Raw genomic sequence first — 26,148 nt, 5'->3', positions numbered from 1 at the left:
ATATTTTTTAAAAAGGAATCATGTGAGCCCAGATCTCCAACCAAATAAGTTCTCTGAAATAAATCGCCAGCAAACACTTGACCCTGTGTTTCAGTGCAAGTCAGCATGAACTCGGGTTCCCAGCTCTTCTTCTAGCGTTTGCCCTTCTTCCGTAGCCAGTCAACAGCGTCAGGTTGAAAGCTGTCAGGAGCTGCTTGTCGCTGGCTTTGAAAGTGACTGGGATCCATGTGGATTCAGTCGGCTAGGAAGGATCATCAGTTTCCCCAATGAATGGGTACTCGCGGGATGCACCACGGGAAGGTCGATCCAGTGCATCCCAGCTCTGAAACTCCGGAAGGATTGTAGCGGAAGATGAATCTGGACTTGGTAATTTGCTTTTGTTCTTTCTGTTTTTTGTTTTGTTTTTTGTTTGTTTGCTTGTTTTGGAGGGTTTGGGACAATGGGGGGAAAGTTTGGTGGGGAGGGGACTTCTTAGGAGAGAAGATATTACATGATAAAAAAAATAGAAGTTGAGAGTCAGGTGGTAACGCAGCGGGTTAAGCGTAGGTGGCGCAAAACACAAGGACCAGCGTAAGGATCCCGGTTCGAGCCCCCAGCTCCCCACCTGCAGGGGAGTCGCTTCCCAGGTGGTGAAGCAGGTCTGCAGGTGTCTGTCTTTCTCTCCCTCTCTCTGTCTTCCCCTCCTCTCTCCATGTCTCTCTGTCCTAGCCAACAACGACGACATCAATAACAACAACAATAATAACTACAACAATTAAACAAGGGCGACAAAAGAGAATAAATAAATTAAAATAAATAATCAATGAATTTTAAAAAATAGAGCTTGTACTCTGGTGGTGGGAACTGTATGAATTGTAACCCTCTTTTCTCACAATCTTGTCAATCATTATTAAATCATTAATAATACGTTTTAAAAAAGAAGTCGATGGGGCCAGGTAGTGGCTCACCTGGTTGAGCGCACATGTCACAATGCAGAAGGACCCGGGTTCAAGTCCCCCGGCCCCTACCTGCAGGGGGAAAGCTTTGCAAGTGGTGAAGCAGGGCTGCAGGTATCTCTCTGTCTCTCTCCCTCTCTATTCCCCCCCATTCTCTCAATTTCTGGCTGTCTCTGTCCAATAAATAAAGACAATTTAAAAAAAAAAAGAAGTTGAAAAATAAGAAAACACAGGGGTTGGGCGGTAGCACAGAGGATTAAGCGCACGTGACGCAAAGCGCAGGGACCGGCGTAAGGATCCCAGTTCGAGCCCCCGGCTCCCCACCTGCAGGGGAGTCGCTTCCCAGGCGGTGAAGCAGGTCTGCAGGTGTCTGTCTTTCTCTCCCCCTCTCTGTCTTCCCCTCCTCTCTCCATTTCTCTCTGTCCTATCCAACAACAATGAAAAACGACAAGAGCAACAAAAGAGAAAAATAAATAAATATTAAAAAAAGAAAAAGAAAACCTTGGATAGGTTGTCAACTTCAGGAAGCAGCTAGACATCTCCAAGCAAAGCACAAGATACCATTATCATAGGAGAGTGAGTGGGCCTTGTCTGTTGACTTCTTCCTCCACAAAAGGATATTGTATGTCTTGGGGGGGAGGGGAAGTCAGTGGTTTTTCAGAAAAGACTTTACAGGCAGACTAGCTCTCTCTTCCTCTTTCTTTCACAGAAATGAATGTTTTGCTTTGTTTTACCAGAACACTGTTCAGCTCTGGCTTATGGTGGTGCAGGGACGGAACCTCTTGTCATAACCATGATAACCATGATACTATTTACCCCCACTCAGAAATAAAAGTTTTTTTTAAACTCATATAGACCATTATTTCTTTAAGAAAATGATCATTAAAAAAGAGTAGTCTAACCAGATGTTAGTTTGCAAGGTGAAACACTTTTAAATTATATAATACTATCAACCACCATTACATCAGTACAAATGTGTTCCTTTATCTTTCCCGACCCTCGTTCAAGCCTTGATATCATTTGCACAATTCCAAGTCCATCGAGAGAGAGAGAGAGAGTGAATGCTATCCTGAGACATGTACACGCATATTTTTTCTTGTTGAAGTGGTCCACAGTGGTAGACATCTTGAGCAATATTCTTCAATGTTTATTCAACAAATACTTGAATACTCAGGGGAAATTCTTGACATCAGCACAGTAGAATAAATACATCAGGATAACAAATGATCTCATCAAGACTTTTAGTCTCCAATACAGACCCAAATTAGTCCAGTAGCCTCCAAAAAAAAAAAAAAATGGCTTTTACAGCTCCGGCCTGAGTCAGAATGCCACACCAGTTGACAATGAGTTGGACAAGTCTGTAACCTTCATCTGTTTGTCCTTCATCTTTTTGTCCTAGAGCTACTTCTAGAGTTGGTTTTATAGGTGACATTGGATTTAGAAGAGGCCAGACATTGTTTCTACATTCTGTCTTCAGCTGGATTCTCTCTTGTTGAGATTCATGGGGAGAGTTGAATCTCTTTATCCCGAAACCCTCTCGGCCCACTGGACATAGTCACAACATCCTTGACTGACAGACTCCTTCAGACTGTTGGTGATTTTTCATGAGACTTGATTACCCCGTTATGCGGGAGGGGGGCATATAACAGCAAGCGTTATCTACTAACTGCGAAAAGAATTCAGCTCACTCAAAATTCTTATAATGGGTCCACTCCTTGAATAAAGATATATTGTTGGTTGGTTGGTTTGTCTGTCTGTTTGTTTGCTTGAAAAGTAGGAGGAGAGAGAAAGAACCAGACATCACTCTGATCCATGCACTGCCAGGGATCAAACTCAGGACCTCATGCTTGAAAGTCTAATGCTTTGTCCAGTGCACCACCTCCCGGACTATGTGAAATACCTCTAAGTTATATAATACTACCAACCAATAGTTACAACAGTAGAAATATGTTTCACTGAATTCCTTGAGGACATAAGATAGAATGCTTCTATCTACCTTGACACTGTTTTTAACATGTGTTCTTTGACTTTATTATTTCTCATTTATCTATCTTTCCTTTTCAGCTTCTTGAGTTTTATTCCCCCCCAATCTAGTTTCTACCTCTCAAAGATAAGATCAGCCTAACCAAACACTTCATCATACATACAACTGAATGCAATTTTTTCAAATATTGCTGAAAAAAAAAAAAGAAGATGATGATGATGAAGAGGCCAGACAATAGCACCTAGAATGTCCTGTCTTCTGGTTTTCCTTGTTTTTTTTTTTCTTTTCCTTTCTTTACCTGACTCTTCACGGTGTCACTGAGCTAGTTCGTTGGTTCCCTGTATTTCATGGGTGTGGCAAAAAACATCTGCGAGAATGAGTGCCAGGAAGCTATTTCTTTCAAGAGCGAGGATGAGCATATGCCGCGTGCGGGTCATTGACTTTGAAGACACATTCTTTGCTCTGACTGCGACTCCTCAGCATGGGACACAGCCCTGCTGGAGAGAGTGTACCTCTCAGAATCGCTTCTGTTCTTCTGTAACTCTCGGAGCCATTTCCCATACTGCTCCCGCACCTGCGGAGTAGGGCAGGCCCTGGGTCAGCTCGTCAGAGGGGACGATGGCAGGAGTCCCACCGGGGGAGAGTGTGACTATGGTACCTGCTGGCTGAGGAGGCAGTAGACCAAGAAGATGAAGACGCCCTGCAGGGTGTTGACGATGGTGAAGAGATAGGCCAGGAGCTTGGCGGCGGGACCCACCTGCAGGACCCCCAGACACCAGGTGCAGCCCAGGATGAAGAGCTGGGCCGTGGCCTTGAACGTCAGCATCCTGGGTGGGGGAGGAGAGAGAGAGAGAGACAACATGGTCAGAGGTATTTTCATCTCCACCCCATAGAAGGAAGTTCTCAACCATCTCTTGTCAACGTTGAGTTCTCAGAGGAGTTGGAAGAAACTTTGAACTTGACACTCACTGATGATACCCTCAGGATAGAAATGCCACTCAGCTCAAGGAAGGCGATGTTTTTTTTTATTAGTGTTTTAATAATGATCTACAAGATTATGGAATAAGAGGGGTACAATTCAATATAATTCCCACCACCAGAGTTCCATATCCCATTCCCTCCATTTTTCTTTTTCTTTTTGATAGAGACAGAGATCATTGGAGAGGGAAGAGGAACAGAGGGGAGAGACAGAGAGACACATGCAGCACTGCCCCACCACAGGGGAGCTTGAACTTGGGTCCTCACGCACGGTGATGTGTGCGTCTACCCAGCACACTGCTGCCTGGCCCCTAGGATGGCAGTTTGATTTAGTTTGAGCGGTTCTTCATAATATGGACAGCACAGTGGTCATGCAAAAAGTCTCTCTTGCCTGAGACTCTGAAGTACCCGGTTCAATCCCCAGCACCACCATCAACCAAAGCTGAGCAAGGCTCTGGTCTCTCTCTTTATCTAACTAGCTCTATCTCTGCTTGCCCCTCACGCACTGTATCTCTCATTAAAATAAACAAATAAATAAATAAATAAGAAGAGATAACAAAGTCCACATCTCCATCTCTTGAGTCCAGAGTCTATTCAAATCACTAGCACAACCAAACGGTGCCACGTAAGAGATAAGATGCTTAATGAATAACAAACACAAGAACGATTAGACCACAAATAAAGCTTCAAGCCTCTGAAAAAGAAAGAAAGGAAGAAAGGAAGAAAGGAAGAAAGAAAGGAAGGAAGAAAGAAAGAAAGAAAGAAAGAAAGAAAGAAAGAAAGAAAGAAAGAAAGAAAAGAGAAGAAATCTGTGGCAGGGTCTCCGGGGCTGCTGGGGAACGTCAACTACAACAGGCACCTCTTGCTATTGTGGGTTTTGTCCATCTCGGATGAGCGCAGATTATGATTCAGTCATCACTCTGTACGGCTGACACCTCCATGGCTTCCCAGAGGGCAGAGGGTGTTGGAGGGAGGCCAGAGCCTTCCCCCTCCACTAAGATAATCACCCAGAAAGCGTGGGAAATCCTGTGACTTGTTGACCTTCAGACACAAGACCTACCTCGATACCACAAGGAGTAAGTTAGCAGAAGAGTGAAAATACTGTGCTTGTCTTGAGAAAATTGGTGTGACTTCCATGAGGTACCAACCCAATGCGATCAGTATCTTGGCTGTGACACCCAGCTCCTTTCCCCATGTACCCACTGTGTCAGCGTTCTAGGGAATTTCTGCCTCACAAACCTATAAAAAGATATATAGGCTCTTCTTGGATGAAGCACACACACACACTTCTGTCTCTTATAAACAGAAGGATGTTTTTGCAAGGCTGGATTTCCTAAGAATCAGCTATCACAGTCTGGGACCATGGACTGTGAATTCAGGCTGAGAGTGACTCAGAGGCCACACGGGCTCCTGTGCTCAACGGGAGGAGATACACAGCAAGTCAGGTGAGTGGGGTAAACAGTGAGTGGTGTTTATACACTTTCCTCATGTCTGGGAGCTGCTCTCTGCCCTGACCCCGCTGTCTAGGCCTGTTCCCAACTCTGACACCATCTCCGCAGACAACACCTTTAGCCCACCTGCATGTTAGCTGTGGGGCTCAGGAAACAGTGACTAAAGTCACGGGCCCCTTGGAACAGACCTAAAATAGACTTCCTGGATCCTTCCAAGATGAAGACCCCTAATTTCATCGGCTCTCTTTCTACCTTTGGGTTCCTGATTATTAAACAACTTGTTCTGCTTTAGATCTTAAAGCTTTTCAGCCAACAAGTTGCAGATGCTGCCATGATCCCATCCTGACCTCCCTGGGCAGACGCCCTCACCCGTGTGTCCTGGAGCCTCCCCTCCCCAGAGCCCTCCCCCACTAGGGACAGACAGACACAGGCTGGGGGTGTGGATCCACCTGCCGACACCCATGTCCAGCGGAGAAGCATTGACAGAAGCCAGAACTCCCACCTTCTGCTCCCCATAAAGAATTTCGGTCCAGACTCCCAGAGGGATAAAGAACAGGGAAGCTTCCAATGAAGGGGAGGGGACAGGGAACTCTAGTGGTGGGAGCTGTGTGGGATTGTGCCCCTGTTACCTTACAATCTTGTGAATCATTATTAAATCACTAATAAAAAATATACAAATAAATTTTAAAAGAATCAACTGAATTCTTAGAATATTTGTCCTCGGGAGTTGGGTGGTAGCGCAGTGGGTTAAGCAAACGCGGCACAAAGCGTAAGGATCCCGGTTCGAACCCCGGCTCCCCACCTGCAGGGGAATCACTTCCCAGGCGGTGAAGCAGGTCTGCAGGTGTCTGTCTTTCTCTCCCCCTCTCTGTCTTCTCCTCCTCTCTCCATTTCTCTCTGTCCTATCCAACAATGATGACATCAATAATAATAACTACACCAATAAAAATGGTTGACAAAAGGGAAAATAAATAACTAGATATTTTTTAAATAAAAAATAAATTAAAGGAAAGAATATCTGTCCTCATTTGAGTCACTCTGTTCGAGTCAACGTGAGTGGAGTCAGTCTTGGGGAAGCAGTGAGGCACATTCCCGCGTGGAACAAAGTCTGACCACGTTACCCAGGACTTTAACACGAACTTGGATTGTGTGTTTTTTCTAGAGATTCCAGTAGGAGAGGAATTACATGAAGTCAAAAGATCCCAAAAGGGGACATCAGGAGACACTGAGGGAAATGGCTCACACATCTGCAGGGTTGTCACCCTACCCTCCTCACCTCGTGTTTTGGAAGGTGGACACATCACTGTTGAGGGAAGACAGCTTTTTCCTCAGGATCCCCAAAGTCAGCAGAAAGGATGTCAGATTGACCTGTAAGAAACCACCAACGATTTGGGGTGGGGTGGGGGGTCGTCTGTGATGGCTAGCTTAACTCTGAACATAGCCACTGCCGGGCTTAGTAGCAGTGTTGGGATTTGTAGTTTCAGGGAAAATATTAAGAGCCCCAAAGTCAACCCACACAGCTTGGAGGGACATTGCCAACTGTGTCACCACCTCCCCCCCAACCCCCAACGGTTCTACTCCTCTTCGCTGAACGCTCCAAGGAGACACTGATGTCACCACTCACAGAAAAGATGAAACAAACAGGTCCGAGGAAACCCCATGAGAATCCCTTCTCTGGATTCAGCCAGCATCTGGGCAGCACACAGAACAAAAGTCATCTGGGGGCCGGGCAGGAGCACACCTGGTTGAGCACATATGTTACACTGCACAAGGACCCAAGTTTGAGCCCCCATTCCCGCCTACAGGGGGAAAGCTTTATGAGCGGTGAAGCAGGGCTGCAGGGGTCTCTCTGTCTCTCTCCCTCTCTGTCTCTCCCACCCCTCTCGATTTCTCTCTGTCTCTATCCAATAATAAATGTATAAAAATAAAAATACAAAAAAGAAAGAAGGAAGGAAAGGATGGAAGAAAGAAAACAAAATTTATCCTGTGCTAAATATGAATAGATTTGGGCCTTAGGTCAGATAGACAGGGTTTACAGTGAATGGTATTTATACACTTTCCTCATGTCTGGGAGCTGCTCTCTGCCCTGACCCCGCTGTCTAGGCCTGTTCTCAACTCTGACACCATCTCCGCAGACAACACCTTTAGCTCACCTGCATGTTAGTTAGCTGTGGGGCTCAGGCAACAGTGACTAAAGTCACGGGCCCCTTGGAACAGATAGACTAAAATAGACTTCCTGGCTTCTTCCAACATGAAGACCCCAAATATCATTTGCTCTGTTCCTACCTTTGGGTACTTGATTATTAATTTGTTCTGCTTTATATCTTAATGCTTTTCAGACACCAAGTTGCAGACGCTGCCATGACGCCACCCTGACCTCCCTGGGCAGACGCCCTCACCCATGTGTCCTGGAGCCTCCCCTCCCCAGAGCCCTGCCCCACTAGGGACAGACAGACACAGGCTGGGGGTGTGGCTCCACCTGCCAACACCCACGTCCAGCGGAGAAGCAATGACAGAAGCCACAACTCCCACCTCCTGCTCCCCATAAAGAATTTGGGCCCAGGCTCCCAGAGGGATAAAGAACAGGGAAGCTTCCAATGGAGGGGAGGGGACAGGGAATCTGGTGGTGGGAGCTGTGTGGGATTGGACCCCTCTTATCCTAAGGTCTTGTCAATCATTATTAGATAATATTTTTTTTTTTTTTAATTTTTTAAGATGTCAAAATAGTATGCCCGGCATTCAAGGCTGAAAGAAAGCTTGGAACCTTGACCTCCTGGGTTTGAATCTCAACACTGCCACCTACCGGCTGTGGACCTAGAAGCACTGATGGAAGCAGTGTGTGTCTGTGTAGTGGGAGGACGAGTGTCGCTCTGTACTTCCTAGCTGATATCAAGTCAGCAAGTCATTGCAAAAATGGACAGAAGAGGTCCTCGAGGTGTCGCAGTAGGTAAAGCACTGGACTCTCAGGCATGAGGTCCTGAGTTCGATCCCAGGCAGCACATGGACCAGAATGATGTCTGGTTCTTTCTCTCTCTCCTCCTCTCTTTCTCATGAATAAAGAAATAAAAGAGTTTTCTTTAAAAGGGACAGAATAGTTCCTGATGCAAAGTTCAATACTTTATAAGTTTTAACGATGGGATAGGCCATTCTTGTGAAATCACTGTCAGCTCTGTTTCTCCAAGTGAAAGGATTAGCAGGCCTTACAATGTCTGGCTTAAAAGTAGGATAGAGTTCTCTCTCTCTCTCTCTTTTATTTTATTTCTTTATTATTGGCTAGAGACAGAGAGAAATTGAAAGGAGAGGGGGGGATAGAAAGAGACAGATAGACACAGAGGAAAGAGACAGATAGACACCAGCAACCCTGCTTCACCACTCATGAAGCTTCCCCCTGCAGGTGAGGACAAGAGGGGCTCGAACCTGGAACCTTGAGCACCATACTGCATGTGCACTCAACCAGGTGTGCCACTGCCTCACCCCGGATGGGTGTTTCTTCTTTTTTTCTTTTTTTATTGATTAAATTATGATCAACAAGTCCACTGGATAAGAAGGGCACAATCCCACACAGTTCCCACCACCAGAGTTCCGTGTCCCCTCCCCTCCATTGGAAGCTCCCCTGTTCTTTATCCCTCTGGGAGTCAGGACCCAGGATTGTTATGGGGAGCAGAAGGTGGAAGATCTGGCTTCTGTCACTGCTTCTCCGCTGGACGTGAGCATTGGCCTGTTAGCTGTCAGATAGATTTCTCTAGTAAAATCTGAACAACTTCTCACAATTTCATGTTTACTATTTCAAAGACCCATTTCCAAGCTATTTGCCTTCAGCAGTTAAAGAAAAAATCTAGTCTCCTGCCAGGAATATTCCCCTAGGGGTTATGTTTTAGGATGTCTCTAGACGAAGCCTAGGCACGACCAAAATTGGCCTTGGGTCCATCACTGGGCCATAGTCAGGTGGCAGAGCTAAGGATCATAAGTGGTGCCGCACTTACCTGTCAGGGGTCCCATACAGGTGAGGCCTGGAGGCTGCAGACACGCCCACGATCACAGCAGGGACCCCATAGCCCACGGGGAACATGAACTTTTTCATGGCCCTGTTCACGCCCGAGTAGTTGACCACCATCAGGTTCCGGGCCATGAGGAAGAGATTCAGGCCTTCCAGAAGCATCCAGGTGAAGGCGGCCAGGTAGAGGTAGTGTAAGGCCCCCGCGATGATGGCACACAGCACCTGGGGGAGGAGAGAGGGGCCACCGGGAGGGATGTCCATGTGGAGTGTTGTACTGGAGGGTTGTAGGGGCCAAGATGCTTCCTACGTGGTTAAAGGTGAGTCCAACATCAACCCAACAAAGCATTGAGGAGAAAGCATGCTTTTTTCAGGAATTTGAAACTTTATTCAGGAAAATCGAGAACACCCACATGTTGGAGTACACGTGGAGGCTGAGAGAGAGAGAGAGAATGAGTGAGAGCCATTTATTCACATGTTGGCAGACCCTTGTTAGCGGAGAGAGAAAGAGAGAGCACCAGACCAAGCCCATAGCACTTAAAAACAGTTTTTATTTATTTACTATTATCTTTATTTATTAGATAGAGACAGCCAGAAATCAAGAGGTAGGGGGTGATAGAGAAGGAGAGAGATAGAGAGACACCTGCAGCCCTGCTTCACCACTCGTAAAGCTTTCCCCCTGCAAGTGGGGGCCGGGGGTTCAAACCCAGGTCCTTGCGCATCGTAATACATACGCTCAACCAGGTGCACCACCACCCCGACCCCAGCACTAGTTTCTTTATTTTATTATTTTATTTAAGAATAAATTATATACCTGAAAGCACTAGTTTCTATAAACATCCAAGACTTGCCTACATCTCCTTTCTAAGCCACACCCACACCTGTTACCACTCCCATTTCCTGTGCAACACCTATTTCCTTCCCCCCCAATGGTATGGAAAATGTGTGCCTGGAGAACATGTGTGCCCCCCCACCCAGGTACTTCCTGTCATTTCTGACCTCAACAGCGTGGTGATCTCTGGAGCTCTCCTGACCCTTGACACGGGGAAAATCTTGAGCAAGAGGGAGCTGTCAAGAGATGACCTCTTTGTGTGTGTGTGTGTGTGTGTGTGTGTGTGTGTGTGTATTGACTTACAAAATTACAAGATAACAGGGAGACAATTTCGCACTGTTCCCACCACCAGGGGTCTGGATCCCCAATCCCTCCCTTGGAAGCTATAGTAATTCTAAAGGAGGTTAACTATTAAGGTTACAAATATAGATTCACTACTATTTCTACAACTATCTGTCTATATTTGTATATACTTATCCTTTTTTTCAGGTTCCATCCTCTCTTCCTTTCCAAGTCACACCTACGCCTATTATTACATCCAAGTGTCCCTTCCTTTTTCCTCTTCTCTCTAGTTTCTGACAGAGTTCAGAGTCATCTTCCTCAAGAGATGACTTGACAGTTGCATTGGCCAACATGAAGTTGACTACTCAACCTTTACCTCCCCCAGACCCAGGATAATTCATAGAGGAATCCAGTGGAGTATGGCCCTGTGAGTTAGTTCAGCCGCCCTGGGGGAGGCCGTGGGTCCCCGAGACATCATGGTAGTTACCCGGATCTCGGTTCTGTCGATGGCCGTGAGGAAGAGCAGGTGGGCCAGGAAGAGGCAGAGCGAGAGCTGCAGGTGGATGGAAGTGCTGGTGTTCTGGATGGCTTTGCACAACAGGAAGGTGAGGGCGGCCAGGAGGAGGCAGAGCAGAGAGAGACCCAGCCCCACGTAGGTGATGACGTCCAGGACGAAGTCTTCCTCCTGGACCTGGGACAGAGGAAGCTACATTATACCTTCTACTCCAGGGCAATGACCCCTTTGCCATTTTGTTGTGTTGTGTTGTGTTTCATTTGTAGAAATAGGCTGGGAGTATGGATCAAGCTGCTAATGCCTATGTCCGGCAGAGAAGCAATTACAGAAGCCAGAATTCCCACCTTCTGTGCCCCCATAATGATCCTGGGCCCATGCTCCCTGAGGGGTAAAGAATAGGAAACCAAGGGAGTCTGGCAGTAGCGCAGCGGGTTAAGCGCATGTGGCACAAAGCGCAAGGACTGGCATAAGGATCCCGGTTTGAGCCCCCGGCTCCCCACCTGCAGGGGAGTCACTTCCCAGGCGGTGAAGCAGGTCTGCAGGTGTCTATCTTTCTCTCCCCCTCTCTGTCTTCCCCTCCTCTCTCCATTTCTCTCTGTCCTATCTAACAACTTCGACATCAATAACAACAACAATGAAAAACAACAAGGGCAACAAAAGGGAAAATAAATATTTTTTTAAAAAAAGATGAGACGGAAGGCCAGGATGGCCAGACGATATCCTCCTGGTGGCATTCTGGGCAGAAAGCACCCCCTACACCGTGCCCTTTGTTGCCCTGCAAAGATAGCAGCGTGTCAAATTCCGCGCAGATACTGGGTTTGGTCACCGACCTGTGGTCGGTCCGCAGACTCTCACCTCCACGTGGTAGTGGGCCATGAGCACGGCAAAGCTGCTGAGGTGGGAACACTGGCAGGTGGTGCTGCTCCCTGTGATGCCCACTGTCCTGCACCCTCTCGTGTCCCAGTGACCGGACCCATTCTGGCCCCGCTCCCAGAAGACGCAAAGCTCTTTCCGCCTTGGCCTAAGAGTCTCCAAGTGCAGGAAAGGAGAAGAGGGAGGCGTTGGGGGCTCCAGGGGGCTCATAGACATGTTCACCTGAAAATGAAATGGATAGCATTTCCTGGGAAGGAATAATTCATCCATGGTGAGCCCCCCAAAAAAAATAAATAATAAAGAGGCAAATAAAGGAACTTCACAGCCCGCTGACCCGGAAAGACTCACGTGCTTAAAGGTGAAGGTGACGGGGGAGCTGAGGTTCTGCGTGTCCTTGATGCTCAGAAAGGCGGTGATGACGTCTGACAGGAGGTCAGGGGGGACCTCCAGCAGTCGGACCCTCCTGGTTCCATGCAGGAATGACTGACCCTCGGGGTCCAGGACCAGAGAGGTACCTCTCATCAGCTTGCCCATCCCTGGGGTGGAGACGAAGCCCACGGCCAAACGACCTGCAAGTGTTTCAAAGATGAGATCGTGTCCTTTGGGACAAAGTGGCTGGAACTGGGGGTGGTTACACTGAGCGATGGAGGAGGAGAGGTGAAAGGCAGGGCTGCAGGTGTCTCTCTGTCTTTCTCCCGTTCTACCGGGCGCCCCCTCTCCTCTCAATTTCTCTCTGTATCCAATAATAAAAAAGAGAGAGAGAGAGAGATCTAGCCTACTTTTAATCCAGGTGTTGGAAGACACGCTGATTCTTTCACTTGGAAAAGGAGAACTGACAATACTTTCAAGAATGAACTATACCAGAGTTAACACTTATAAAGAGGGAACCGGGCGGTAGCGCAGCGGGTTAACTGCAGGTGGCGCAAAGCGCAAGGACCTGCGTAAGGATCCCGGTTCGAGCCCCCGGCTCCCCACCTGCAGGGAAGTCGCTTCCCAGGTGGTGAAGCAGGTCTGCAGGTGTCTGTCTTTCTCTCTCCCTCTCTGTCTTCCCCTCCTCTCTCCATTTCTCTCTGTCCTATCCAACAACGACGACATCAATAGAAACAACAATAATAACTACAATAACCATAAAACAACAAGGGGAACAAGGGGGGAAATAAATTAATTAATTTAAAAAAAGAAACCAGACTGTCTCTAGGACTTTGTAATAACAGTGCTGAACATTGCTCAGGAAGCAGGGGGAGTGACACAGAACGTGGTGTGTGTTCAGTATGGAACTCCACCCTACAATGTTAGAATCATGAGAAATACTATTCAGTCACTAAGAACCACATTTTTAAAAAAGACTCTGCAGGTAGTCGGGCGGTAGCACAGCAGGTTAAGCACACGTGGTACAAAGTGCAAGGACCGGCATAAGGATACCAGTTCGATCCCCCGGCTCCCCACCTGCAGGGGAGTCGCTTCCCAGGCAGTGAAGCAGGTCTGCAGGTGTCTGTCTTTCTCTCCCCCTCTCTGACTTCCCCTCCTCTCTCCATTTCTCTCTGTCCTAGCCAACAACAATGACATCAATAACAACAATAATAACTACAACAATAAAACAAGGGCAACAAATGAGGAAATAAATAAATAAATATTTTTTTTAAAAAAGACTCTGCAAAGGAGGTCAAAAGACTGATATCTGGAGGGCAGGGAAGATAGCATAATGGCTCTGCAAAAGACTGACTCTCATATGCCTGAGGCTCGATGTCCCAGGTTCAATCCCCTACACCAACATCAGCCAGAGATGAGCACTGCTCTGGTCTCTCTCTCTCTCTCTCACTGTCTCTGTCTCTCTGTATCTCTCTCACTCTCTGTCTCTCATCTTTCATTAAAAAGACCTAAACAGGGGCAGTTAGATAGCTTCATGGTTCTGCAAAGAAATTCTCCTGCCTGAGGCTCCAAAGTGACAGGTTCAATCTCCAGCATCACCATCAGACAAAGCTAAGTAGTTCTCTTATTTTCTCCTATCTCTCTCTCTCTCTCTCTCTCTCTCTCAAGTAAAATGAATTTACATATTTTTAAAAAACTGACAACTGAGAACACACCCAACGTCCCGTCTGTCTTCTCATATAGATCTTTTGGTCTTGTGGTCCCACCATACTCCACACTTCCCCTTCACATGGTTCCCCTTGGGTCACCTCCTTGGGAATTTGGCCCACCATGTAACCTCAATGACTCTTTCCCACTACAGCCCTGAGTCACCAGGTCCCTGCACCGCATCCCAGTTCATCAACATCTGCGTCCGATTCTGAGTCAAGGTGACGTTTCCGGTTCCTGCGTCAGCCACCGTCAGGGTCAGCTCTGTGAGTTGTGGGAGTCATAAGAGAGAGTTTAACATCTGTGCCTTCCATGCATTGTATAATACCGCTCGTGTATGTATTTAAACATTTTTATTCCCTACAGTGGTATTTCTGACTCATGAGATAACTTTCTCACACAGAACGCTTGGTAAACACATTTCTGCTTTCTATAGCTGTAGTATATACCAGCATACAATTTAGTCTAGTGTGTCTGAATTTGCAAAGGGTTCTAAGAAAGTACTAGGAGTGATTAGTCAACAAGTCAAATAAGCTAGAACTGTTGGACAAATTCCTATAGACACTGAAAGCTCCAGAACTGACATCAGAAGAAATAGAAACTCAAACAGGATGTACAGCATGTAAGAAGATTAAATCATGAATCCACTACTCCCTGAAATGAAAGAGGATTCACATGTGAATTCTGAAATCCATTCATTGAAGAATGCATGCTAATTCTTTGGAAACTCCTCCGTAAAATAAATTGGGTTTTATTTTTATTTTTGTTTTTGTTTTGTTTTGTGTTGCCTCCAGGGTTATTGCTGGGGCTCAGTGCCTGCACTATGAATCCACTGCTCCTGGTGGCCATTTTTGCAACAATAAAGTTGTTGGATAGAACCGAGAAAAATCAGGAGAGGAGAGGGAGATGATAGATAGATAGATAGATAGATAGATAGATAGATAGATAGATAGATAGATAGATGGAGGATGGATGGATGGATGGATGGATGGATGGATGGATGGATGGATGGACAGATAGGTGGATGGATGGATGGATGGATGGATGGATGGATGGATGCATATATAGATAAATAGATAGACAGACAGACAGATATGGAAAGATAGACACCTGCAGGTGGGGAGCTGGGGGTTCGAACCAAGATCCTTGCTCCAGTCCCTGTGCTTCACACTATGTGCGCTTAACCTGGTATGCCACCACCTGGCCCCCTGGTTTTGGGGTTTTTTTACAGTTCATCAGAACACTGCTCAACTCTGGCTGATCATGGCACTGGGTATCGAGCCTGGGAACCTCAAACTCTTGGGCATGAAAGTTTTTGCATAACCACTATGCTATCTCCCCAGTTCCTCCACCAAATAGAATAGAGGCAAATATTACCTAAATAATTCTATTATTTGTAAGAAGTTAAAGAGGATAGCTAATAAGTGTTTGTTTGTTTGTTTGTTTGTTTGTTTTTTAAAGCGATGACCCTATCTCCATCAATGAATGAGGATACAGGAGATGGGATATTAACTACAATGTTCTCAACAGCCATTAAAAATAAAACACTAAGACATGCTACAACATGGATGAAATTTAAAACGATTATGTTAAGGGGAAAATGCTAGGTTGTAAGTTCCTGCATAACAGACAACTCAGTAATGGATTTATGGTCATCCAAAATTGAATAAATTGTCTTTTTATTTATTTATTCCCTTTTGCTGCCCTTGTTTTATTGTTGTGGTTATTATTGGTATTGTTATTGCTATCATTGTTGGATGGGACAGAGAGAAATGGAGAGAGGAGGGGAAGACAGAGAGGGGGAGAGAAAGACAGACACCTGCAGACCTGCTTCACCGCCTGGGAAGCGACTCCCCTGCAGGTGGGGAGCTGGGGGTTCGAACCGGGATCCTTACGCCTGTCCTTGCGCTTTGCGCCACGTGCGCTTAACCCACTGCACTACCGCCCAACTCCCTAAATTGTCTTTTTTGAAGCTCTCTCCACTGTGCTCCTGAATTCTCTACTCTGTATTTCACCTCTGAATGATCTACGTCACAATAAAAAGTGTATGTAATTTACAGGTCTTTTAAAATAATTTTCTGCTTTAAATAGTCTATTTATCTTTTAATATTACTTGTTCACTTCTGTATATATTTTGGATAGGGACAGAACTTGAGAAGGAAAAGGAAGACAGAGAGGGAGAGAGAACCCTGCAGCACTACTTCACTGCTTGTGAAGTGTCCCTCTGCAGGTGGGGGCCGGGGCCTGAACCTGGGTCTTTGCACGCTGTGATTTCTGCTTTTACACCTACCTTTTTTTTCAAGAGGGGCCAGGTAATGCACCTGTGCTTCTGAGCAGGTGGGAGAAAACTGAAAAACTTCCCAGAACCACTGATTTATTTGAGCGTGATTTAGGTGAGAGGGAGTGACCAAGAGAGAGGAGAGACACCATGTCCGCCCTCCACCATCCACCCATCCATCGAGTCCCCAGTGTTCACACCCAGCTCTTCGGGTGAGCTATCTCCTGGTTGTTTCACTTCCGTCTATTTTTGTATTTAAATAATCAGACTAACGAAGGTTCTTATCAGGAGGTCAAGTTGGAGTGCCTGTTTCTTTATACCTTTAGCTGTGATGTGTGGGTGAGAGTCGCCCTGCAATGAACCATGGTCCCTGGGCTGTAGCGGGGTTGGCGGAGGGCTGAGGCGGGGAGGGGGCCCGGGAGGGGCGCACTCACCTGTGCCTTCAGGTGAACTACAAGTAAACTTTCCGTAGTTCAGGACCCTGCTCAGTCCCCTCAGGACATCCTCCAGCCCCCCCAACAGGTGAGAAGCCACACTGAGTTGCTCTGAGCTGGGCAGGGTCTCCAGGTCCCCGGAGAGCCCCAAAAGTTGGTCCACATCTTGTATGAGCGTCTAGAGGGTTGGGGACACAGAGTCAGGGAACCAGGGGCCAGAGAGAGAGAGAGAGAGAGAGAGAGAGAGAGAATAAACCATCTCCCAGGGGGTCACGGGATCAAGATCTCTGTGCTTAGACTCAACCAGTCAGATCCACTGTCCTTAAGAATGTCATGGTGGCCTTGGGTCTATACTCCCAGGGGGATAAAGAACAGGAAAGCTATCAGGGATCTGGTGGTGGCAACTGTGTGGAGTTGTACCGCTCTTATTCTATCTTATCCTATGCTTTTTGTTAATGTCTCCTTTTTTAAATAAAATAAATAAATAAACAGACAAATAAAACAAAGTAGTATACAGGTTTAAAAAAAGAAGAAGAATGTCATGATGGGCAGTCAGGCGGTAGCGCAGCGGGTTAGGCGCACGTGGCGTGAAGCGCAAGGATAAGGACCGGCGTCAGGATCCCGGTTCGAGCCCCCGGCTCCCCACCTGCAGGGGAGTCGCTTCCCAGGCGGTGAAGCAGGTCTGCAGGTGTCTGTCTGTCTCTCCCCCTCTCTGTCTTCGCCTCCTCTCCCCATTTCTCTCTGTCCTACCCACCAATGACAAGAGCAACAAAATAAATAAATAAATAAACAAATAAATATTAATTTAAAAATAGACTTTGTTCTACCTACCACCTATAACCTATGAGAGTAGGGTCTCAGAAAAGATGCCAGGTATTGGGGGGGATCTTTTTCTAGACCAAAGCTTCCACAGGACCACACGCGCGCACACACACACACACACACACATGCACACGCACACACACAATCATTCCCTCCCTGGTCCCGCCTCACCTGCATGGTATCCCAGGCCTTGAATGAGCTGAAGTTTCTACTCAAATTCTGGATTTTGTCGAAAAAGTGAGAGAGACTCTGCAGAGAGAGGAGGAGAGATCAGAGAGTCTCTTTTTTCTTTTAATTTTTTTATTCTCTTTTTTTATTATTGATTGGAGAGAGACAGCCAGAAATCAAGAGGGAAGGGGGTTATAGAGAGGGAGAGAGACAGAGAGACACCTGCAGTCCTGCTTCACCACTCGAAAAGCTTTCTCCCTGCAGGTGGGAGCCAGGGGCTCGAACCCCGGTCCTTGCGCACTGTAACATGTGCGCTCAACCAGGTGCGCCTCCACCAGGTCCTGAGAATCAGAGAGTCTCTAGAATTGTAGCAGCCTAGGGGTGGTGGGGGTTAGCAAGGGTGTCACCCCAGACAAAGCCTTCATGGGGTCACTCACCTCGCTCTGGATTCCAGGGGGTGGGGCCCAGGCAGGAAAGGAGACCTCTGCAGAGGACAGAAGAGGGGGTGATGGGGTGACCCGATGTCCCTGGAGTGTGCTGGGGGGGGGGTGTCCACCCAAGCGTGAACAGATACCTTCACAAATGGTGTTAGTCTGTCCGTCCCGGAATCCGGCCTTGGGTGCAAAGCCTGGCAGGCAGAAGCACATGTAGGAGCGATGGGTGTTCTCGCAGGAGGTGGAGTTGTGGCAGGGGGACTTCTCTGAGATGCACTTGAGCACACCTGGGGGTGCAGGATGGGTGTCACGCCAGGGTCTGCCCAGCCCCCACGTCCCCCAAGATTAAATCACTCCCAAGCACCTCGTCTGCTAAGGTCTCTTGGCAGCCACCTTGAAGGTGACACAGCCGGGGAGACGGCGCCCCCCCCCTTTCTTGTGAAGACAGAAACGGGATTGTGGGAGGAGACAACTGAGGCCTTGGGAAGGGGCGACCGGGTCATAGGAACCGGGTCTTCCCACTCCAAGTCCTGTCCCACTTCCTCCGTAACCCAGATGACAACGATGAGGTTCCCCTTCTTGGAACCACAAGGGACCCCTTCCCTCTGCTCACACTGACATATGAGGAAGACGTGGAATCTTGGGGAGGCAGTCCCACAAGGGGACCTCAGACCAGCCAGGCTCTGCCCACTCCGCAGCGAGAACCCTCCTTGGGCAGGGCAGGGAGGTGGTGTGGTCTGGTAGAACGTACATGTTGCCATGCCTGAGGGACCGGGTTCAAGGCCCCAGGCCCCATGTAACCTTCACAAGTGGTGGGTCAGTGCTGCAGGTGTCTCTGCTCTCTCTGTTTCTCTGTCTCTCTCTCCTTCTCTACTTCTCTTTCTGTCTCTCACCCACAGTCAAAAAGAAGACAAAATAGCGGCTGGAAACAATGGAATCCCAGCAATGCTGGAGGCTAAGAAAAAGAAGGAGTATTCTTAGTCAGGACCTACTCGAGTCCTTGGAGTTGTGGAACCCTGGACACTCTCTCCTTCCCCCCTCAGTGGCTCCCAGATGGGGTGGAGGGGTGGGGCACTGTGGCTGTCTGTGTCCCTCATAAAAGGTTCACCCAAAGGCCAGACTGGGAATTGTTGGCAGACGAGGGCTGAGAAGGTAGGGATCATCTAGAAGAGGGCAGAAAAAGAGACCCAAAGCTCACAGCCCAGAGGATGAAGACACAGGCGCTCTTACTCTCACACGTGTTCTCACTCTCATGCTGGAACCACATGGCCCCGGACTGAGACTCGTAACCCGGGAGGCACACGCACACGTAGCTGCCTTCGGTGTTCACGCACTTTGCGGATTCTCCGCACTGCACCGGCCAGGGAGGGCCACACTCGTCGATGTCTGGAACACACAGGACAAAGGGTTGCCTCCCCACCCACCAAGAGATTGGAGTCCAGTCTGACCCACCCTGGATCCTGAGAACTCCAGAATCAGGGGCGGGGCTGGGATGGGGGGCTGAAAGACAATGTCCCTTCCCTTACCCTGAGGGGCAAGATGGGGACAGTGACTGAAGGCCTGGGCACCTTCTTGTGAGCTCTGTGCTCATCAGGTGCACGGTGTGGGCCCCACAGGGTGAGAGTGGCATTGAAGGTGCCCATGGAACCCAACACACCCATCCAAAGAGATCTGTGTGCACCTATGTCCACAGCATCACAGTTTGTAATAGCCAAAACCTGGAAGCAACCCAGGTGTCCAACAACAGATGAGTGGCTAAGAAAGCTGTGGTCTAGATACACCATGGAATACTACTCAGCTGTGAAGAAGGGTGAAGTCACCTTCTTCCCCTTTTCTTGGATAGAGCTTGAAGGCATCCTGGGAAGTGAGATCGGCCAGAAAGAGGAGGATGAAGATGGGCTGATGTCACTCATGGACAGAAGTAGAGACATCAGAACAGAAGGGGAGACACCAAGCAGAACTTGGACTGGCTTTGGTGTCTTGCACCACAGTAAAGGACTCTGGCTGGGGTGGGGGGCTCTCAGGTCCTTATGACTGATGGTGGGGGAGGACCTAGGGTGGGGGTGAGAGAGTTTTGCAGACAATTGAGACATTTTACATATGTACCAACAACTGTATTTACTATCAACCATTAATGCCACCAATTAAAAAATAAAAGTGCCCGTGATGCTGAGTGGATGGAAGACAGGCCCACAGAGATGCTCGCCATACACATTGGAGGGGACACGTCCATGCTCTGACAGTTGCCACCTGCCTGTGATGAGGGTGACTCAAGAACACCCAATCTCCTCCTCAGGAAGCAACCCCCTCCCGTCCCAATCTCGGGGCTGTTTGAAATGTCCCAGGTAGTCTCCGTGGCCCTTGTTATCTCAACTCGTGTGGGGAGTCCCCCTCCCCAGAATCCGCATCCAGACTAGGATGTGAAATGAGGAAGCAGCTCGAAACTGAAAAGTCACTGGGGTTATTTTCTAGTATGTCATCATTTTGTCCTGCAAATATGACAGCAGAGCTGCTCAGGATGCCCAAAGGACTTGAAGGTGTGAGATGCCATGTTTGAGCCCTAGCATGCCCAGGGAACAACCTCTCTCTCTCTCTTCCTCTCTCTCTCTCCTTCCCTCTCTCATAATCTTCAAACATAACAGCTGAGCTGCCAGTGAACTACATCTCCTTGGAAACTCTCAAGGGTCCACAGGTCAGGGGCTCAATAGTGTTGGCCAATAACAACTTAATAAGGATCTGGAGCAGGGATGTGAATCAAAGCACAGTGACAGATTGCCTCCATTCCAATGGGAGAGCCAAGACCAAGGAACCTGAGAAGATGCACAGGATCTTGAGAAGTCAACAAGACAGCTGGTCTACCTCGCTCATTTTACTTATGAGAGGCAGAGAGAAATCGAGGGGGAAGAGGCAGACAGAGAGGGAGAGAGACAGCTGGTCTACCTCGCTCATTTTACTTATGAGAGGCAGAGAGAAATCAAGGGGGAAGAGGGAGACAGAGAGGGAGAGAGACAGAGAGACCCCTGCAGCCCTGATTAACCACATGTGAAGCTTCCCTCCTGCAGGTGCGGACCAGGGACTTGAACCCGGGTCCTTGTGCACTGTCATGTGTGTGTTTAACCAGGTGCACCACTGCCTGGCCCCTTCCCAGTCAACGTGTACAACTGAGTTACCCAAGTCAATGTGGACAACTAGTCTCCCTACGATGGATCTACCCTGAAGAGCGTTCTGCTCCATCACCTTGAGGGTTTCTCTCTTAGGGACCCAGACCCAAGTGGCAGTTCCAATATAGGGGTGAGACTGTTCAAATAGGAGAGACTCATGAGCCAGGTACAATGGTCACCCCTTAATTTACACAAAGCAAAATGAGCCAAGGGAATTTGGAAGAATTTCCTAAATGTGGAGACTATGCAGTGGTACACGGGGTTAAATGCACACAGTACTAAGCTCAAGGACCGGTGCAAAGATCTAGGTCCAAGCCCCCAACTCCCCACCTGCAGGGGGACTGTTTTGCAAAAGGTGAAGCAGGTCTGCAGGTGTCTGTCTTTCTCTCCCCCTCCCTCTCTTCCCCTCCTCTCTCAATTCCTTTCTGTCCTATCCAGTAAAAATGGGGATAAAATGGCTGCCAGGAGCAGTGGATTCATAGTGCAAGCACCGAGGCCCAGTGACAACCCTAGAAGCAAAAAATAAGTAAATATAATGTGATGATAATAATAACTATCCATTGTCTTCTTGAACCCTAAGACAGCAGGAACCTCACATTTCCACTATAGAGCCTATATTTCCCCCAGTCCTGGAACCTTAGGGTGGGGCCCACTTTCCTGCATGCTTCTCTCAATGCATATCAAATAATTTCGCACCCGCCGATCGCAACCTAATCAACGCAATGAGTGCCACCCCAGCATGCTTCACTTCAGACGGTGTCCAGAGACTTAAGGTGTGGAATGACAACCCTTTAGCTTCATCACTCAGGTAAGACCTTTCCTTTCATAGTATTCTCTAATTCCATTCCAGGTGGTTCACTTCCTAACAAGTCCCAAAACCTAGATATAGACCAGGTTCCAGGAGACAGAGCATATGTTCACAGGTATCCATAAACTAGGGCAAAATATATACCTGAAAGCAGAAGTACACAAGAGTCTGCAGTGAGTACCTCCCTAACACTTTGTCTGCACTATTCCAGCCTTTAGGTCCATGATTGGTCAACAATTTGTTTGGCTTTATATGCTAACTCTCTTTTCAGCCACCAGGTTCCAGATGCCAGCACGATGCCGACCAGACTTCCCCATCAATGTGTCCTGGAGCTCCACTACCCCAGAGTCCTGACCACTAGGGAAAGAGAGAGACAGGCTGGGAGTATGGACCGACCAGTCAACGCCCATGTTCAGCGGGGAAGCAATTACAGAAGCCAGACCTTCCACCTTCTGCATCCCGCTCTCCCTGGTGGTCTAGTGGTTAGGATTCGGCGCTCTCTCCCACCTTCTGCATCCCACAATGACCCTGGGTCCATACTCCCAGAGGGATAGAGAATAGGAAAGCTATCAGGGGAGGGGATGGGATACGGAGTTCTGGTGGTGGGAATTGTGTGGAACTGTACCCCTCTTATCCTATGGTTTTGTTAATGTCTCCTTTCTTAAATAAAAATAAATTCCTCAGTGTTAGCAGGCCATCCAAGGGCCGAGCTACACTGTGAACCAACAGCCCATCTCCACTGTGTCAGCTGCCAACACTCTCCCTGCTGACAGCCGGCCACCTGACTCTCTGCCCTCCTCCAGGTTCTCTAAGTCATCTCTTCTTTCATCCTTGACAACGTGTTGTGAGCAGCTCTCTGGACTGAGGGCTCTGAACCCCACCACACCCAAGCCCCTGTACCAACACAGCCGTCTGAGGGACTGGTGATCATCTCCCCAGATAAAGAGGCAAATCCGGGCAGACAGGAGCAGGCGGTGGCATTGATGCATGTGGCATTCTGCGGACACCATGCCGCACAGGCTGTAGGGACAAGGATCACAGTTAGAACAAAGCAGAAGTCGGACTGGCTTTTTTTGGTGTGTTGTACCAAGGTAAAGGACTCTGGGAGGCGAGGGGTGGGGTTCAGGTCCGATCCTGGAGGATGATGGGAAGGGGGATTTGAGTATTACACAGAAAACTAAGAAATGTTACACACTGACCTACTACTGTATTTACTATTGACTGTAAACCATTAATCCCCCCAATAAATTTTTTTTTAAAGATTGACCTCACCCTCAATGCAGAATAACAGTGGTAGAAACTGCCCCACTTTCTGAAGGGACACTGGGTCAGCCTACTCTGCCCCTCGAGGAAGATGGGTCCTGACATGAGAGCAGCCTAGAAGGTTCCAGCTGGGACCATGGACTGTGAGCTCAGACTGACAGACAGGAACTCAGGCTCCTGTGCTGAATGTAAACAGACACGGACCCTGGAGCAGATGAGTGGGGTAAACAGAGAATGGTGTTTATAGACTTTCCTCATGTCTGGGAGCTGCTCTCTGCCCTGATCCCGCTGTCTAGGCCTGTTCCCAACTCTAACATAATCTCGGCAGACAACACCTTTAGCCCACCTGCATATTAGCTGTGGAGCTCAGGCAACAATGACTAAAGTCATGGGCCCCTTGGAACAGATCTAAAATAGACCTAAAATAGGTCTTCCAAATTTCATCTGCTCTATTTAGGTCCCTGATTATTAGACAATTTGTTCTATTTTAGATCTTACTGCTTTTCAGCCACCAAGCTGCAGATGCTGCCATGACGCCACCCTGACTTCCCTGGGCAGACGCCCTCACCCGTGTGTCCTGGAGCCTCCCCTCCCCAGAGCCCTGCCCCACTAGGGACAGACAGACACAGGCTGGGGGTGTGGATCCACCTGCCAACACCCATGTCCAGCAGAGAAGCCATGACAGAAGCCACAACTCCCACCTTCTGCTCCCCATAAAGAATTCTGCTTCATGCACCCAGAGGGATAAAGAACAGGGAAGCTTCCAGTGGAGGGAAGGGGGCACGGAACTCTGGTGCTGGGAACTGTGTCCCTCTTATCCTACAATCTTGTCAATCGTTTTTAAATCACTAATAAAAAATGATTAAATATGATTTTAAAAAAGAGAGAGAAATCATAGTTAGAAGGCACGAGAGATGGGAGAAGCTGGTTTGTAGTTGAGGGGGTAGCCAGGAGCGGAGAAGATGGACAGGGAGGCTCACTACCATCAGAGGAGGGAGACCAGGCAAATTCTGGATGCCCAGGAAGAACATAAGCAGCTCCTCTTAGCCCGCAGAATGTGATCACTTGGTTTCACTCACAGATTAAGGCTCCTTCATCCCCCAGCCCCCTTGTTGGAGGGAGGACCGAGATGTCAACATCAACTCACCAGCTGATGACATGCTTGGGGCCGGTTGAGTGAATTCACCTGTGGTGGTCTGGCCTTCAGCTCTCAATAGCAACAGCAGCAGCACCAAGAGTCCTGGAGCAGAAAGACAGAGACATAGGCCGGGTAGATAGCACAATGGTTCTGCAAACAGACTTTCCTGCCTGCGACTACAAGGTCCCAGGTTCAATCCCCTGCGCCATCATGAGCGAGAGCTGAGCAGGGCTCTGGGAAAGAAAGAAAGAAAGAAAGAAAGAAAGAAAGAAAGAAAGAAAGAAAGAAAGAAAGAAAGAAAGAAAGAAAGAAAGGAAGGAAGAAAGAAAGAAAGAGAATAGGGCACAATACCCACATCTGTCCTCAGGACAACTGCCTTTTGGCTTTGAACTCTGGCCCTGCCATCCTCAGTTCTCTGTTTATCTTTTTCTTTTATTATTGGATAGAGACAGAGATAGATTAAATGGGGGAGACAGGGAGACATCCGCAGCCCTGCTTCATGAGCAGGGCTGTGGATGTCTCTCTCCCTCTCTATCTCCCCCGCCTCTCTCAATTTCTCTCCATCCCGTCCAATAAAATGGTCACCAGAAGCAGTGGGTTCATAGTGGCTGCTACGAGCCCCAGCGCTAACCCTGGAGGCAAAAAAATATGCACATGGAGAAAGAAAATAGAAGGTTTTTTATGTAGGCATTTGGCTTGTTTACAGCACTCAGATGTTGGCCAAACTCTACTCCGGATGTTCCTGTGAAGGAATGTTCTTTTTACAAGAGACACAGCAATGGTTTACAAGATAAAGACTTTCACAACATACCCACAGCACCAAAGCTGCATGTCCTCCTCCCCCCAACTACCACAGTTCTCAAAAAGCCTACAAGCTTGATTACTTCCTTGGTCATTTCTTATGCTTCCGTCCTCTAGATTCCACAGATGAGCCAAACCTTCTGGTAGACGTCTTTCACCTCTGTACTTGGCCCTGAAAATGTTCTTTAAGGAGAGATCAGCACTGTGAGTCAACAGTGAACCGCTAAAGCTCACTCCCCTCTGGAATCTGGGAGTCCAGAATCCCACCCAACCCATGGAATATCTTAAGAGAAAACAGACGGGATCGAGAGAGAGAGAGAGAGAAAGAGAGAGAGAGAGAGAATTCGGCTTCAAGGACATCAGGCTAGAGAAATATCATTAACCATTCTTTGAGTTTGCAAGTTCCAATCCTACCCTTCTCATCTTATGGGCACTCAAGCCTCCACATTCTTAGGCTGTAATTACTTTTTTTTTGCGTCCAGGGTTATTGCTGGGCTCGGTGCCTGCACTCCAATCCACTGCTCCTGGAGGCCATTTTTTCCCTTTTGTTGCCCTTGTTGTTTATCATTATTGTTGTTGTTTTTATTATTGTTGTTATTGCTGTTGTTGTTGTTGTTGGATAGGACAGAGAGAAATCAAGAGAGGAACGGAGGACAGAAGGGGGAGAGAAAGACAGACACCTGCAGACCTGCTTCACCATTTGTGAAGTGACTCCCCTGCAGGTGGGGAGCCGGGGGCTCGAACTGGGATCCTTAGGCTGGTCCTTGCACTTTGTGCCATGTGCGCTTAACCCGCTGCACTACTGTCCGACCCCCGGAATTACTTGGACAAATATCTCCCTTCTGTCTTTATCTCTAATTTGTACACATAGTGTGGATGGTGTTTCTTTGCAGAACCTGAGCTAAGGTGGTGAGATGATGAG

General features: G+C 48.0%; 1 protein-coding gene across 3 annotated transcripts; it reads right to left on the bottom strand.

Annotated features, from left to right (window-relative positions):
- Positions 1-2,061: 2,061 nt before the first annotated feature.
- LOC103126657 (adhesion G protein-coupled receptor E2-like) lies at positions 2,062-24,949 on the bottom strand. 3 transcript variants are annotated; one of them, XM_060184037.1, is made up of 17 exons: positions 24,781-24,949; positions 24,435-24,527; positions 22,925-23,044; positions 19,286-19,441; positions 18,196-18,342; positions 18,059-18,105; positions 17,625-17,702; positions 16,632-16,809; positions 14,085-14,183; positions 12,192-12,412; positions 11,826-12,065; positions 10,944-11,147; positions 9,332-9,567; positions 6,973-7,039; positions 6,625-6,716; positions 3,578-3,746; positions 2,062-3,493 (listed from the first exon to the last, which is right to left on the bottom strand). In XM_060184037.1, the coding sequence occupies exons 2-17, from the start codon at positions 24,445-24,447 to the stop codon at positions 3,353-3,355; spliced, it is 2,208 nt and encodes a 735-aa protein (XP_060040020.1). In that variant the 5' UTR covers positions 24,448-24,527; positions 24,781-24,949; the 3' UTR covers positions 2,062-3,352. The 3 variants fall into 3 exon arrangements, with proteins under 3 accessions (XP_060040020.1, XP_060040021.1, XP_060040022.1); XM_060184038.1 differs by having other exon boundaries at positions 22,929-23,044; XM_060184039.1 differs by lacking the exon at positions 17,625-17,702.
- Between the last annotated feature and the right edge of the window lie 1,199 nt (positions 24,950-26,148).

The sequence above is a fragment of the Erinaceus europaeus genome, unplaced genomic scaffold (assembly GCF_950295315.1).
Source record: "Erinaceus europaeus unplaced genomic scaffold, mEriEur2.1 scaffold_597, whole genome shotgun sequence".
Lineage (NCBI taxonomy): Eukaryota > Metazoa > Chordata > Mammalia > Eulipotyphla > Erinaceidae > Erinaceus > Erinaceus europaeus.
The sequence above is the reverse complement of the archived record's forward strand: the minus strand, read 5'-3'. Positions and strand labels throughout refer to the sequence as shown.